Source organism: Scheffersomyces amazonensis (genome assembly GCF_036850825.1).
Source record: "Scheffersomyces amazonensis strain UFMG-HMD-26.3 chromosome Unknown RJT21scaffold_5, whole genome shotgun sequence".
In the NCBI taxonomy this organism is placed as follows: domain Eukaryota; kingdom Fungi; phylum Ascomycota; class Pichiomycetes; order Serinales; family Debaryomycetaceae; genus Scheffersomyces; species Scheffersomyces amazonensis.
In genome coordinates this window covers 947,059-962,592 of record NW_027042745.1, presented here as the reverse complement: position 1 = coordinate 962,592, position 15,534 = coordinate 947,059, and the positions used below count along the sequence as shown (strand labels likewise).

Genomic DNA, 15,534 nt, shown 5'->3' with positions numbered 1-15,534 from the left:
TTTTCTGTCCGATGAAATTAAGTCGGTATTTATTTTTTAGTGAGATTTATTTTTTATCAGGAGAAACTGTAAGCAGAACCTGTAAGTGAATGACAGAGTTGCAGTTTGGAAATGTGACTAATGGTAAAGGAAGTAGTAATAAACAGACCAGTAGATACTACTAATTATTACTACTAATACTAATAATTAACTACTACTACTAATACTAATAATTAACTACTACTAATTCTAATTATTAACTACTATACTACTAATACTACTCACTACTAATACTACTCTCTATTGTCATGTACCTCTAACTGAAACTGTAACTGTAAATAATGTATGTAACTGTTAACTATGTAAAACTTAAGTATGTAACTAAATATTTTATTTAATCAACTGTGTATGTGATATATTAACTACTGACTACGTAATGTATCCACCTGTGACTCCTTCGGCTAGTTAATCCGCTCTTCACCTTCCTCGACAAATTAAAGGTGCGGGACCACTCCGCCGCATTAGGCAATAATACACGAAATTTTACCACAACTCAAGTACCGATATTCGTTTAATATCGGACATGCTACGGGAGATCTGCAAGGATTAAACATAAAAACTTTAAATGTTTATCTCAAGTAATTTCATATTAATAATTTTATATTTTTAATTTTTAATTTTAATATGAAATGATCACATGACTTTTTAGCCCTTGAGTCAGGCAGCCGTTGATGTAACGTGAGATGCCTGCAAGCATGACTAGAATAGGGAATTGGGCGATTTCGCAGTAAACTAATTAGAGTGTAATTATAGTGATTTAGTATTATTTACTGCATCGAATAAGTAGTCTTATTATTGCAAGTAGTGGTATAGAACATAGTACTCAATACACAGGATTAATAGAAGAATTATTATTAGTAGAACAATTAGTAGAACAATTAGTAGTAGTACATAAGACTGTAGGTACAGTACTAACTAATGTAAAATACCATACCAGTAGCACTGATACATTAGTTATGCTAAAATAGTAGTACTATATATAGCAAAGTATTAATAGCACTAATAAAAAAAGCATTTACAATTTCACTACACTTACAGTTTCACTAATTGCTTACATATCAAAAGAAATTTCAAAAGAAATTCTAATGCGATGGAAAAAACAAGAAAGAAAGAAAAAAAAAAAGAAACAAATCACCAATTTCTTTTTAGCGATCATGGCCTCAGAATTACTGAGCTTTTTTTTTGCCTCACTACTGTAATTTTTTACTGACCTTCGTCACCGTCATTAACTCCATCATCACTTTCTTCTTAAAACTTATACCAAATCTCATAAGAATACCTTCAAAACTATCTCCTCCACTCACTACATCCTACTACATCTCACTACCACTCACTGAAATCCCTAATTTATTACTAAGTCCTTCCTATACTTAATCTATTAGCTAAGTCTCCCTAAGTCTCCCTAATTCTCACGACTCACCAATCCCTCACGAATTCATAAAAACTTATGCCCATATGAACTCCCAGGTCAATAATCAGACCGACAAGGACCAACAACTGGTACCTTCCCAGCCCATAATCAGACTGGACCATCATCAGTTCCGTAAAGTGGTATTTAATCCAGAAACTCCTTCTCCAAATGACCCCACTACCACATCCACGACAACAACTACGACAACAACTAACTCCACGACAAATAATGATACTCCTCCTCCTCCACCCCACCAGATACATCTCCACCACCTTAACTTACACATCCAACTCCAACAGCAACAGCTCCAGCAACAACAACTGCTTCAGCAACCCACAAGCACAAAACGCAACTCATCATCGTCTTCCTCATCGATGCCCTTTGTGGCCGATTCCAAACGAGTCCGTCTAAATCCTCCAGCTCCAAGTAATTCAACCACAACCATAACTACAACTACACCCACGACAAATGCCTCAACCATTCCCACAAGTTCCTCCAACCCTACCACCTCCAAACGATTTGTTAAACGTTTCCGCTCCAGACTGTTACCAATCATCTCATATCATCAACGACACCACCACCATCATCATCCAGCAGCCAGTAATGTTAATCTTAATCTCACCAGCACATCTGCTAACACATCTGCCAGTTCCACTAAAATTCAAACATCAACAGTACCTCCACTTCCTCCCATAAATCTTCAATCACTTAAAGAGATTGATCTTCATGAAATTCTTAAGAATCCTCAACTTCGTCATGATATTCTCTTTGACCCTCAACTTCAGTTCCGTCCTAACTTGGATGGTGAAAGAGGGAAACGTAAAAAGTCAATCATTGAAAAGTACTGGGCCGAAGTCCGTCTTGAATGTCGTCAATTCTTTGGACCTTTACCATCTACCATTAGAATTAATCGTTTACCTATATTATTTGCTACATTAAGAGATATCTTACTTTCATTATTACCATCTAAGGATAGACCACAAGTGACAGAAATCATGGATATTGACTTATTAATTCAACAACTTCATCATGGTCTGTTTGATTTTGTGGAAATGGCTCGTTGGCTTGGCGATGTATTCAAATCTCATTGTGCTCCTATGAGAGATCAATGGGTAATTGAAATGTCTACTAAATTTGAAGATGCTTATCGTCTTGGTTCGGTTGATCATCTTGTTAGTGGTCTTCGTATGATCTTTCAAATATTGGAAGCCATGAAATTGGATGTTGCCAATCATCAAATTCGTATACTTCGTCCTGTTCTCATTGAAACGGCGGTTGATTTTGAACGAGATTATTTCCAATCACTTATTAGTCATCATAAAATAAATATTACTGATTCATTGAATTGGTTCTATAAGAAGGCCCATAAACAAGTCACCTCCACAACATGTATTGATGATAGTGCTCTCAAACCTATCATTGTTAGTGCCATTATTGATTTACTTAGTTGTCGTCAAATGGCCACTGAATTCCCTCTGACTCTTGCCTTTGATCATACAAGACTTGTGTTACTTCGAGCTGATGTTCGTCAACTTGTGTGTGTTCAACTCTGTATGGTATTATATCGTCAATTGGTTGTAATGGAGAAGAGACCCGTATCACTTCTTGCCCCTGCCAACATTGCTAAAGTTCAACATGAAATCTTAGCCATTGTCACCGACGATAATGGCAATATTAAGTGGACAAAGAATATCAACGCTATTAGTCTTCAACTCGTGAAGAACCTCCAACAGAATCCACGTAATAGTGACTTTAAACAGTTGTCTTCGTCTCTGATTGAATTCAGTTATAACTGGCTCATGAAGCATATTCAACCCAAATCGGAAGTGTACGGACTCATGGAAATTAAGATCTTTAAGGAATTGTTGGCTGAAATCATGGCTCTTGTGGATAAGGATGATGATCCCCAACCAGTAACTGCCGCTTCCACCACCACTACTCCATCATCTACTTCAGCTTCTACATCTGCTGCTACTGCATCTGCTACTACTGTATCTGCTGCTGCATCTCAGTCTTCTTCGGAGTTAAAGAACATCGCCTTGAGAATCTCTACCCTCGTCAAATTCCATTGGAACGTCTTTGGCTCATACTACTCCAACCACATCAAGTCTCAGGTTGATAAGTTGACTCTTGAAGAAGTTGAAAAACGCAGTGGTTCTGACCAACTGACTTCTTTCGAGAAGTCATTGCCTGTTGACTCTTCTAATCATGATACAGACTCTGGTCCAGCTAGTGCCTCCATTGTCTCCACCTCCTAATATATTCGCATCTTGTTTACTTCTTTCTCTGTGTCTTGGTATTGCATAATATACAATTAGTTTATTCGGTATCTGGTGTAGTATGTGACTTAGCATTAGTAGGCTTTAAATTATAGACATATTTAATTAACATATATATTTCAAAGAGAAGCTAATTAATATAATATGTTCAACTAACATTCTTGTTATATAGGTTAGCCGATTATGATAGCAGATTATGATTATGATAGCAGATAAGGATATCAAATAAGGATATCAAATAAGGATAGCAACTAAGGATAGCAACTAAGGATAGTACACATTGGCAATAGGATTGATTTAATAAAAAGTTGAATCTAGGTATAATCCATTCCCTTTAATGGAGATTTTTTTTGATTCTGCTTAGTATAATCTGTATTTCTCAGAAAGGACTTCTTTAAATCACCTTCATCTCGTTTTGTTCGATCAGACTCATTATTTGCTGGCCATCTAAAATCATTTAGGTCCAGAATAGCATAATCAATAAAGAAGACATCCATTTCAGGTGTAATTAAAATATTACCGGCATGGATATCGTTATGCACTAACCCGCACCTGTGAAGTGTGGTTAGTTTAACTTGTGCCTTGCCATATAATGTTTTAAGTTGATCATCACTTAACTCATTGATTAACTCTTCTAAGCTTTTTCCGATTAGAGACATGGTTATAAAAAAGCCAGCTAGTGGAATTCCTTTGGAAATATCAAGTTTCTCAGTATACTTTTCAATTCCTTCGTTTCTTAAAAATCCAAATTGCTTTATTGAGGGAGAGATCTTTTCTGGTTGAACTATCTCTAAACAATTCACTTCCCGTTCAAATACTTTGAAGGTTCTCTTATAAGACCCTTCTATTACCGCCTCTTTACTAACGTAAATCGACGAGAATAGAGGATCGTATATTTTTAATAAAGATTTAGAATTATCCTTTTTATCAACAATAACGATGGTTGTACTCATACGAGTATTAATTTCATCACCCGTAAGGATTTTTATAAAATCATAGGAATTCATGATATCTTCCATTGAGTAGTAACAGAATTTTTCATTCTCTTGCATACGGTTAGTACTGAGAATAAGTTGTTCATTAAAATTTATGTTATCAGTTGATTCTTCATAGGCAGAGAAAGATGATGATGCAATTGTGTTAATTGTTGGGTAGTTTACTTCTTCATCTGAAGCCATAGTTGGAGGTGGTACAAATTGCTCGAGTAGTTGTTCATGCCACTTATGGATCCTTAAATGAAACATTTTTGTCAAGGAATCCCTAATAGATTTAGGCAACCAGCAATTATTTTGAAACTCAGTAATAAAAGGTTTCATTTGATCATATTCTTTTTGGGATTCAACGAGAAAATTGAAAATTTGAGTAGATACTGAGTATTCGCTGTCGAGATCCAATTCATAGATCAGGCAATCAACTGATCTTAATAATCTACAAAAATTAACTCCTTCAAAGTCTCCTACATTGGTATCATTTAACTGAATGATGAACGTGGAGACATAATCACTAAGCAAAGCATAAGTACTGGATGTTGCTATCATTTCACGATAAACTTGAGAAATGATTTCCAAAAATGGAACACTTTCAATGGCAGTTAGTTTCAGGCTGTAGAAATTATCGATGTATTTCTTTAAGTTTCTGATTTTAATTTCGACAGGCATTCTCGTCAGAGGTGTTACAATTTCAAGATCTGGCTCGACGGTGAAGTTTTTACCATTTATTTGTTTAGATAACCCTTTACCACCTTCGAGAGTGAAGTCTCTGATGCCTAAGGACTCACAAGTGTCAACTGGAATCTCTAAGAGATTCTTTTGAACAATTGTTTCAATGTCCTTTTCTATCCTACTTTTGAGATCAAATGTATAATTTGAGAATCCTAATGCAGACATGTTTTGAAACTGGTATCTTGGTAACTCAATATTTTTAACCTCGAATTTTTGAAGGCTTGAAGATGGGTATAACAACCCAATCCTATTCTTCAATGTGTGGTGGCGGATCTCTTTGGCTGCATTTGATTTTGCATTGCTCTTAGTGACACTCCTTGTATTTGTGGTAGCATTCAATTTAGGATTATCAAAACTTAAATAAAGAGAGAACATCATATAGTTTCCGAAAAAAGTTTCCAAATCACTATTAAATATAATCCGAAACCAATTAATGAAATCGGTAATTATTCTAAACAGTTGTTTTGTACCACTATGAGGTATCTTTGTTAGCAATTCAAAGTGGTGTAACCTTAATAATATTTTCAATAGTGTTGGTTTATCATATATAGTATAACAGTCGTCTTGCAACTTAAATTTATTTAAGAATTGATTAATTTCATCCTCATTTGGTTGACTTAAATATATTTCAAGCTGTACTTCCTGAAGTCTGTAATATATCTCGCCTTTATCGCTGATTTTGAAGGGACGGACAGTATCACCTACCCTCGAAAGAGTCAGAATTGCAGTATCATAGTTAATTATTTCATCAAGGTTCATCTTATATGATTCTCAAATTAAGTTAATGTTAATTATAAGAGATTAGTAGTGTTCTTTATGGCAGTCACTATGTTATAGTTTGTGGCAGAATTTTTCTCCCTAAGTTACACAAAAAGACAAGCAGAATATACTTGGCTGCGAAAAAGCATGCGTATGGATCTACCATACAAGTTGTGGAGATAGAGAACGAAATAGACTTAACGTAAAGACAAGTACGATTACTTGGCTAAAGTCGACCTGTAGCATCGCCATGGTGTTTGACTTCAATAAGTCTTATACTACGCCAATTGGGCTAGGCACCAAGGTTGAGCTGAATCGACGATTCGAACTGAAGCTCAATTACATCTGTTAGCGACTTTACGAAGAAATAGGTTGCCACACGACATGGTACATACCGAAATTTATGTAGATTGATTAAGGAATTATGAATATAAAATGAATACATACTACCAATAATAGACATCCTGGTTTGCGTAATACTTTAGGCCCGAAGGCATACGTCTTCAAAGCTTTCTCAAGAAGAATCTATACATTATTATTTTATATATCAGTAGAAGAAGTTATAAATATATATACATTTCATACTAGCTAAATTATTTAAGAGTGATATTTGACCCAGGAATGTATTTTAAATCGGGGAAATAAGATGCATATGAATACTCTATACTGAAATTATCAGATACATTCATTCTCACTATTATAAGGATGAATTAATTTATCATAAACTTTAGAAAATTCAGAATAAATTATTTCTACCAAGTTATCCCTGACGGGATTTTCAATCCAACAGCGTAATTCATTGACATCCATAACGTCTTTCATTTTATGATATTCTTTTTGGGATTCAACAAGGAAATTGAAAATTTGAGTAGATACTGAGTATTTGCTGTTGAGATCCAATTCATAGATCAGGAAATTAACTGACCTTACTAATCTACAAAAATTAACTCCTTCAAAGTCTCCTACATTGGTGTCATTTAACTGAATGATGAATGTGGATACATAATCACTAAGAAAAGCATAAGTACTGGATGTTGCTATCATTTCACGATAAACTTGAGAAATGATTTCTAAAAATGGAACACTTTCAATGGCAGTGAGCCTCAGGTTGTAGAAATTATCGATATGTTTCTTGAGGTGTTCGGCTTCAATTTCCACTGGGAGTGTCGACAGGGACAACTCAATATCAAGATTTGGTTCTACTGTCAACGTTTCACCTTTAATTTCTTTGGTTACTTCTCTACCACCCTGGAGACTGAATTTTTTAAATAATATATTACAAATGCTGACAGGAATTTGTAGCAAGTTTGTCTGTACAATTGTTTCAATGTCCTTTTCTATCCTACTTTTGAGATCAAATGTATATGTTAAGAATGCTAATGTAGGAATCTCTAAGAATCTGTGTCTTGTTAACTCAATATTTTTAACCTCAAATGTTTGGATATTTGAAGATGGGTATAACAACCCAATCCTATTCTTCAACGTGTAGTGGAAGGTCTCTTTAGTTGCATTACTTTTTGCGTTGCCCTTGATGGCACTCCTTGTATTTGTAGTAGCATTCAATTTAGGATGATCAAAACTTAAATAAAGAGAGAACATCATGTATTTTTCGAAAAATGTTTCCAAATCACGATTGACAAACTTATTAAATGTATCTCTCCAAAACCATCTAATGAAATCGGCAATTATTCTAAACAGTTGTGTTGTACCACTATGAGGTATTTTTGTTAGCGATTCAAAGTGGTGTAACCTTAATAATATTTTCAATAGTGTTGGTTTATCATAGACAGTATAACAGTCGGTGTGCAACTTAAATTTATTTAAGAATTGATTAATTTCATCCTCATTTGGTTGATCTAAATATACTTCAAGTTGTAGTTTCCTCAATTTGTAAAGTGTTTCCCCTTCATTGCTGATTTTGAAAGGTCGAACAATATCACCTACCTTGGAAAGAGTCAGAATTGCAGTATCATAGTTAATTATTTCATCAAGTTTCATCTTGTATTCTTTTCAATTACTGCTACAAGAGAGAAAACTAGACATAAAAATTTGTATTTGACTGGCTGCGAAAATATAAGCAGAATATTTGCTGTGTTATAATTTGGATATAGCACATCCATTTGGACTTTGTAATGATTAATGATCTAGAACGGCTCGAACTTAATTCGAGAGTTGGTATTTTGTTTACTCCTACCTAAACTTACTTAAACAGTCAAATATCTACAAGATATGTTATTTGAACAATGAACGACCTATTCGAATCTATATGATTGCAAGTTAGTTTGATATAATTAGCTCATCTTACTATAATGTCAAACCTAACTATGCCGAGTTGAGCATTCTGCCGAAGTATATTATAAAGTTAAATCTTTTTGACTTACTGGAGGTTGTTATTTACAGTTCCAAAATAAATTTATATAATTTTCACGTGATTCATCACATGCTTCCTGGCCTCCCCACACTAATAAACATCTACACCACCACCACCACCACCACCAACAACAACAACAACAACAACAACAACAACAACAACAACAACAACAACAACAACAACAACAACAACAACAACAACAACAACAACAACAACAACAACAACTCTTTCATTTCATACTAACGCCATGTCGGTCCTGAGCTTATTTAACCTGGCGGCTGTGTCCGTGCTGACAGTCGTACAATTTGCTATGGGTCTAGTTATGTTCCAACTCAATATCATCCGCCATCTCCTCATAACACCCTTATATCTTGCCCTATATATAGTAGGATATACGGTATTTGTAAAGATCCCCGTAGTGTTACCATTACGCTATTTGCTTGAACTTGATGATGAGTTCCGGTCGTACGGCGATGTGGCCGAATCAGAAGAGTTGAAGTGGCTCATGAGTCAAGTGCAGTTATTTGTACTTGAAGTAATTCATTTTGGATTAGCTAGCATTGTGATCGGGGTATTTGTGGGAGCAGCAGTATCGGTGGGCTTACGGGTGATTTCTGTTGTGTTTAACGAGGAGAATTTGGAGTTTGTATGGGCTGTTAGTAGTGGTTTAACTGCTGGTGGTATTACAGATAGTGGCATTAATAATAGTAGTAAAGGAGGTGTTAGTGGTAGTGGTAGTGGTAGAACTGGTACTGGAAAGACTTTTGGTAGTGGAGATAAAGTTTCAATAAGTGGGGAAAGTGATAATGTATCGGCAATTGTAGATATAGTGAATACTGTATTGGTTCCACCCAAGCCTAGTTCAAGAGTGCCAAATGATGGGCTAGAGTCAACATTACGGAAGATTAGACAGAGACGTCGGGCACCAAGTGCACATATATATGAAGATGATGATGGATATAATTATACTAGCTATAATAGGGTATCTCGAGTACGAGAAGAAGACGGTAAAGAAGGTGGTGTTGGGGATATTATAGGTAAGACTACTACTGATATTTTTACTGGTGCGGCTAGAGATGTTAATGAAGAGACTACAATAAATACTGTTGAAGACACTATTGAAGATATTGCTAAAACTACTAGTAATACTACTGTTGAAACGGCTTCAGACACAGAAGTTACAGAAGGTACAGAAGTTACAGAAGTCACAGATCCAGATACACGTTTATCCCTCAACTACACCCTCGACACAACCATGGAAAAGATCGATGAAGCCGACGAAGACCAGCCAGAGTCCGTCCCACAAAGATCTCCCTACCGTAGCACATCAACTTAAGTATATGGTAATAAGCAATAATATAGTAATAATATAGTAACGAAGATGTAATAATAATAATAATAATATAGGAACTAATAAGTAATATATACATATTCTATGGTAAACCTTCCCAATTAGGAATGTCGTCCGCCCTTTATATTTTTTTATCGGATCAATTTTGTCGATAAGGGTCAAAACCCACTAGCCGAACACAGCACATGGCCAGTAATAATAACAACACTAATGGTGATGTATCATCATCACCAACCCCATATGTAGCATATGTAGCCCATGTGACCGCCTCCGTGTTACTTATAATATGTAATCTAAACAATATTTTATAACTCTAATTTACCATTGTGGGTGGAAAATTTCATGGACTACCACAGAGCCTTGCCTTATAAAAAGCTCGTAGATCCTCAACCACATCCTTTTTGCGTCTTACAGATGGCTGCATTGTGACACTATGCTTCATCAACCTACTGCTTATTCTACATATAAATATAATCGGTTGTTATCTACAACAACTTTGTCTTTGGCTAAGACTCTGTCGACGCCATATAAATTCCGAGTCTACAAGCCCCCTCTTTCCACCAAAACAGTTCGAGTGGTGTCGCAAGTTATTGATGATGAAGAGTTTGACACTGAAAACAACAATGGATACTCTAAACAGTTTGAATTTGTCAGTCATGACAACATCAACAACAATATCAACTCATCCTCCATCACTACCATTACTTGGCCCGTTCTCAACCAGTCCCTCAGCCAGGACAAGTTTCAGCCAGGTGATAAATTGACGGAATTAGGCCGGAACTTGATAAAGTTTTTGAACGAGCTCGGTCTCACCAACTCAACATTAGTGAGTCTAGGAAATATTGATGCGGATAACGATACTTCCATTACTAAGACGTCTAAAGTATACTACTGTGACTTGAGATTTGAGGTCAAGTACAAATCACAACCGTTCACTATCCACTTGAATCTTAATTACGTGTCGAAGTATGCAGCCAAACAACTTCCACCCAACTTGTTCATAACCAACGAACAATTGGTAGACTATTTGAAGTCCAAGATTATTCTTCGAAGCAAGTCGTCCTCTACATTACAGTTCGAATACAAGTTGAAGTTATTGTTGCGCCTACAATCCATCAAGTGTCACATCAATGATCTTGAGTTGGATTTGTAGTACTATACAAAAGCTGGTCTTTTGTCGGTTTATTTTAGTTCAGTTAACAACCATTAGTGTATAGTTTATATGTTCACTTCTATCTAATGCATTAATACCACTATTTACGTAGCGCTACCATACATATATCCGTATTCTATGCTATCGCCATCTTTTATTGGACGCGATAGTCTAATGCGATAGTCTAATTACTGCCTAACGACCACTGGAGGTAGGTTTAAATCCACGAAAATGAACAAATAATTATGTAATCAAGAGAGAAACTATTTCAACATTTTTGAGAACCATTCATCACCAAATTGGAGTGAATCTTTCAATGCCTACGCTAATGTTGTATTCTTATTTATAAACTACAACACACTACACATTTTACGTGTACAACTATCTGGCAATGAAATTGTAGTGAATTGTAGTGAATTGAATTATAGTGAGAATGTAATATACCCCAATTACCCCAACAGTATTAGTTTTGGGTTCATTTGCCTGAATAAAAGACGAAGCATTTTAAGGTTTATATATAGAAAATATCCAGCCTGTTAGGTGTAACACCTTAGAGTAACAAAGCTAAATATATCACAATATACGTTTCTATAGTGACTCAGATAGATTGCAAATTTCTTGGCTGGTACAGCCTCTTGTTTACGACATTTTTCCTCTTTTAAGCGAATCCCTTTCATTTACGTGTCAGTGATTTAATGTTACACTACTGGTCATTTATCACTACGCCTCGGGTTAGGAGAATGTCGTGACTTATACTTATTGCCTCCATTTAGAGTTACTGAACTTCCCACTACAACACACTAAACTAAAACTTTACTATAACTAAGCTAAAATACATCTCTATCATTCTAACAACCTTTATTTACCGACTAACCCACTTACTGCCCCCACTACTTACCCCTATTCGCTAAAGCCACTACGTCGTTAATAACTCAAACCAGACCTGAGGGAATAAATCCTTTTGACGACATTGCGCCAGAATTCCACATACAGACATTGTCGTTCGTTCGTGCGACATTTCTGAAAATTTTTATTAATATACCTAAAAATAGTGATTGCAAACAACTCTATATACCTCCAACAGATTCAGTTCAGGTCTAATCACTTAACAAAAAGTTCACCAGTGCTAGCGAGCCATTCCTGAGCAGATCCCCGCAACTTGTGCGCAAATAGCTTCGAAGAAGCCCCGTCTAGTGAGACATTCTTACACCCACACCATCATTAATTCAAATTTGCCTACCAGTATCTATTACCAATATAAATCAGCTAAATCTATAAATAGCTATCTCAAAACCTTTATTAATAGTATTTAAAGACAGTCGAATCGCAGAAATTACTTTCCAGCAAGAAATCCTTTAAGTAGTCCAATCACCATTAACATTCCCACTACAAATATTATAAATCCGATTAATAATCATGGCACAATCCGAATCTAAATCAAAGAAATCCATATCTAAATGGGGGAAATTGTTTGGAGTACTGTCATCATCCATACTGGAGGATATAACTCCTAAAAAACTGTCTCAAAGTCCTCCAATAGCCACCATTCATACACCAATAACCAAATCTCCATTATCAAATGATGAAGATGTTATACTATCTCAACAAGAAAATGATTTAGTATCTCCATTACCTAATTCCACAAGTAATTTTACTAATCTCACCAAAGATACAAGTTTAAATAATTCTTCTTCTACTTCTTCACCTAAACTTACAAGTTCAAGATCTCATACTCCAGTAAATCAACAAACTGTATCTTCTACTACTACTTCACCATTTCTGCTTGTATCTTCAAAAGATTTGAATCCAACACCAATCCATGAACTGGATGATGTACCGACACCTATTGCTGGTAAGACGATCCATCAACCACAGCCACACAGTTTATCGCATTCGAACTTGAACAAATTGAATTCGTCAGTAAATAATATGAGTTTAGCTAATAATAATGCTAATGCTAATGCTAATGTTAATACTAGTACTAGTACTAACGGTACTAATAATGCTAAATCATCAGTCAGCAGATCGGCTTCAATGACAAATGCTCATCATCCTCGTAAACATGCTAATACCATTAGTGCTAATTCCAATGGCCATGTTTCACATGCTTCGAATACTAATTTGGCTTCTATGAGATCCAATTCTGTCTCTCGTGCATCATCGGTAAAATATCATTCGGCTCAAAATCCTTCTAATTTAAGTGCTCATCCTTCGACTATCTCCATGTCAAATATTGGCTCATCAACTCCTATTGCATCTCCACCTCCAAGTTCGTTACTGTTAGGTACACCTAATTTACCTCGTTTCAGAATGCTAGAGAATGGAAGTCATGAGCATAATTTGAAATCTGCAAAACGTCAAGAAAAGCTTTCCAATATGTTGAAAGATCTTCTTGGAGCTAAGAAATTGCGGGATGAAGCCAAATCAGCCGTTCCTAATAATCTTCAGACTTTAGTACAACTTCATCAACAACAACAGGGAGTGGTTGCTTCTACTTCCAATACATCTGTACCTATAACTACTCCTTCTAATCCAAATAGACCTCCAACATTACTTAATTCACTTGTAACTCATATAAAGAATAATACCCTGCCTTATGGAATGCCAAATGATGGAAGTGAGATCAATATAAATCTGACTCTTTCTATTGTAGCACCTCCAGATGGATCATCAGCAGCCATGTTAGCTGCTCGTGGACAAGATCCTCACCAACCACCACAAGATGCTCGATCATTTGTAGAAAAATATGGAAGATGTCAAGAAGTTATTGGGAAGGGAGCCTTTGGAGTGGTAAGAATCTCACATAAAAAGATCCCCAGTACATCTATTCGATCTAGTAATAATAACTATATTACCAATGAAGATGGAGATCATGAGATTCTTTATGCTGTAAAGGAATTTAAACGTAAACCAAATGAATCAGACAAGAAATACAATCGTCGACTTACGGCCGAATTCTGTATAAGTTCATGTCTTAAGCATATTAATATTATTGATACTCTTGATTTATTAAAGGATGCTAAGGGTGATTATTGTGAAGTTATGGAATTCTGTTCTGGAGGTGATTTGTATACTTTAATTATAGCACTGGGTAAACTTGAATATGCCGAAGCAGATTGTTTCTTTAAACAATTAATTCGAGGAGTTAATTATATTCATGATATGGGAGTTGCCCATCGAGATCTTAAGCCCGAGAATTTATTATTAACTCAAAATGGAGTATTAAAAATTACTGATTTTGGGAATAGTGAATGTTTTAAAATGGCATGGGAAGATGATATACAGTTAAGTGAAGGAATTTGTGGTTCATCACCATATATTGCACCAGAAGAATTCACTCAACAAATGTTTGATCCTCGATGTGTAGATATTTGGTCATGTGGAGTTATTTATATGGCTATGAGAACGGGAAGACAATTATGGAAATTAGCTGATCCTCGTAAGGATGAGTTTTTTGAAGAATATCTCCAAAAGAGAAAAGATGCATCTGGATATGAGCCTATTGAAAATTTAAAGAGAGCTCGATGTCGGAATGTTATTTATTCGATTCTTGATCCTAAACCAGATCGAAGAATTACAGGTAAACAGATCTTAAATAGTGAATGGGGACGAGAGATTAAGGTGTGTGAAGCCGGAGATGGTCATTAGTGAATGAATGTTATGAATGTTTGATGCTTCTGTAGTGTCTGTAAAGTAACTCTATAAGCGCAAGAGAGCATAGTAAAGAGGCTCAGTGTTATACTGGTCAGTAATTGTACTACAGTAATCTACTACTCAATACTACTCAGTAAAATACTGCTCAGTAAATACTACTCAGTAATTCTACTACAGTAATTATGCTACAGTAATTGTACCACAGTAATTGTATTTCTCAGTAATTATACTGCTCAGTAATTGTACTACAGTAATTGTACTACAGTAATTATACAGTACCAGAAACAAAATAGTCTGCCTGACTGACTGCTAAAATTACTAACTTACGCGCATCAATAATACATGTAATTCCACAGTTACCTCATAGTAAAGATCTGTTCTACTGACTACTAGTACTCAGTCACCTACAATACTCTTCAGTAATCTTCAGTACTCTTCAGTACTCTTCAGAACTCTTCAATATTCCTCCCTAACTCTACACACTAACGCTCACTAATCTTTCTCTCTTCACTAATCTTCACTACTTCTCCCTTCCTTCTTATTTCCCCTTTGGGACATGTCGCAAAACAACAACACTACGAAAATTTCTACTTGACGAGGGTTAACTATTACTACTAACAATAGCAAGTAAAACCCCAGTAACAACTCACTACCACTTCAGTAACCCTTAGACCACTCCAGTAACTTTGAGTCCACTACCACAACCTTCACAAAATTACTATAGTAACATTAACATCTCCCCCTAACTCCTATCTCACTAACCTGTCGCGCCCTACACGTCCCCTACACGTCGAGA

The 15,534-nt window shown here is 35.6% G+C and overlaps 6 protein-coding genes across 6 annotated transcripts; 4 read left to right on the top strand and 2 right to left on the bottom strand. All coding sequences in view use genetic code 12, as the record gives it.

The window, feature by feature from the left end:
* Positions 1-1,188: 1,188 nt before the first annotated feature.
* On the top strand, positions 1,189-3,876 carry SOK1 (Sok1p). The gene has a single exon (XM_064884734.1). The coding sequence runs from the start codon at positions 1,495-1,497 to the stop codon at positions 3,706-3,708; it is 2,214 nt and encodes a 737-aa protein (XP_064737417.1). The 5' UTR covers positions 1,189-1,494; the 3' UTR covers positions 3,709-3,876.
* Positions 3,877-4,043: 167 nt separating this feature from the next.
* On the bottom strand, positions 4,044-6,209 carry RJT21DRAFT_115340 (uncharacterized protein; the record flags this gene model as incomplete). The annotated part of the gene is made up of 1 exon (XM_064880336.1): positions 4,044-6,209. One exon carries the CDS (start codon positions 6,207-6,209, stop codon positions 4,044-4,046), a length of 2,166 nt encoding a protein of 721 aa, XP_064737416.1.
* A 675-nt stretch (positions 6,210-6,884) lies between these two features.
* RJT21DRAFT_3335 (uncharacterized protein) lies at positions 6,885-8,207 on the bottom strand (the record flags this gene model as incomplete). The annotated part of the gene is made up of 1 exon (XM_064884176.1): positions 6,885-8,207. The coding sequence occupies one exon, from the start codon at positions 8,205-8,207 to the stop codon at positions 6,885-6,887; it is 1,323 nt and encodes a 440-aa protein (XP_064737415.1).
* A 574-nt stretch (positions 8,208-8,781) lies between these two features.
* Positions 8,782-10,044, top strand: RJT21DRAFT_121928 (uncharacterized protein). Its single transcript, XM_064882247.1, has one exon. It carries the CDS (start codon positions 8,828-8,830, stop codon positions 9,914-9,916), a length of 1,089 nt encoding a protein of 362 aa, XP_064737414.1. The 5' UTR covers positions 8,782-8,827; the 3' UTR covers positions 9,917-10,044.
* RJT21DRAFT_121927 (uncharacterized protein) lies at positions 9,963-11,543 on the top strand. The gene has a single exon (XM_064882246.1). It carries the CDS (start codon positions 10,365-10,367, stop codon positions 11,082-11,084), a length of 720 nt encoding a protein of 239 aa, XP_064737413.1. The 5' UTR covers positions 9,963-10,364; the 3' UTR covers positions 11,085-11,543.
* A 957-nt stretch (positions 11,544-12,500) lies between these two features.
* Positions 12,501-14,938, top strand: RJT21DRAFT_135953 (serine/threonine protein kinase; the record flags this gene model as incomplete). Its single annotated transcript, XM_064883260.1, has 2 exons — positions 12,501-13,776; positions 13,807-14,938. The coding sequence occupies 2 exons, from the start codon at positions 12,501-12,503 to the stop codon at positions 14,730-14,732; spliced, it is 2,202 nt and encodes a 733-aa protein (XP_064737412.1). The 3' UTR covers positions 14,733-14,938.
* Positions 14,939-15,534: the final 596 nt, after the last annotated feature.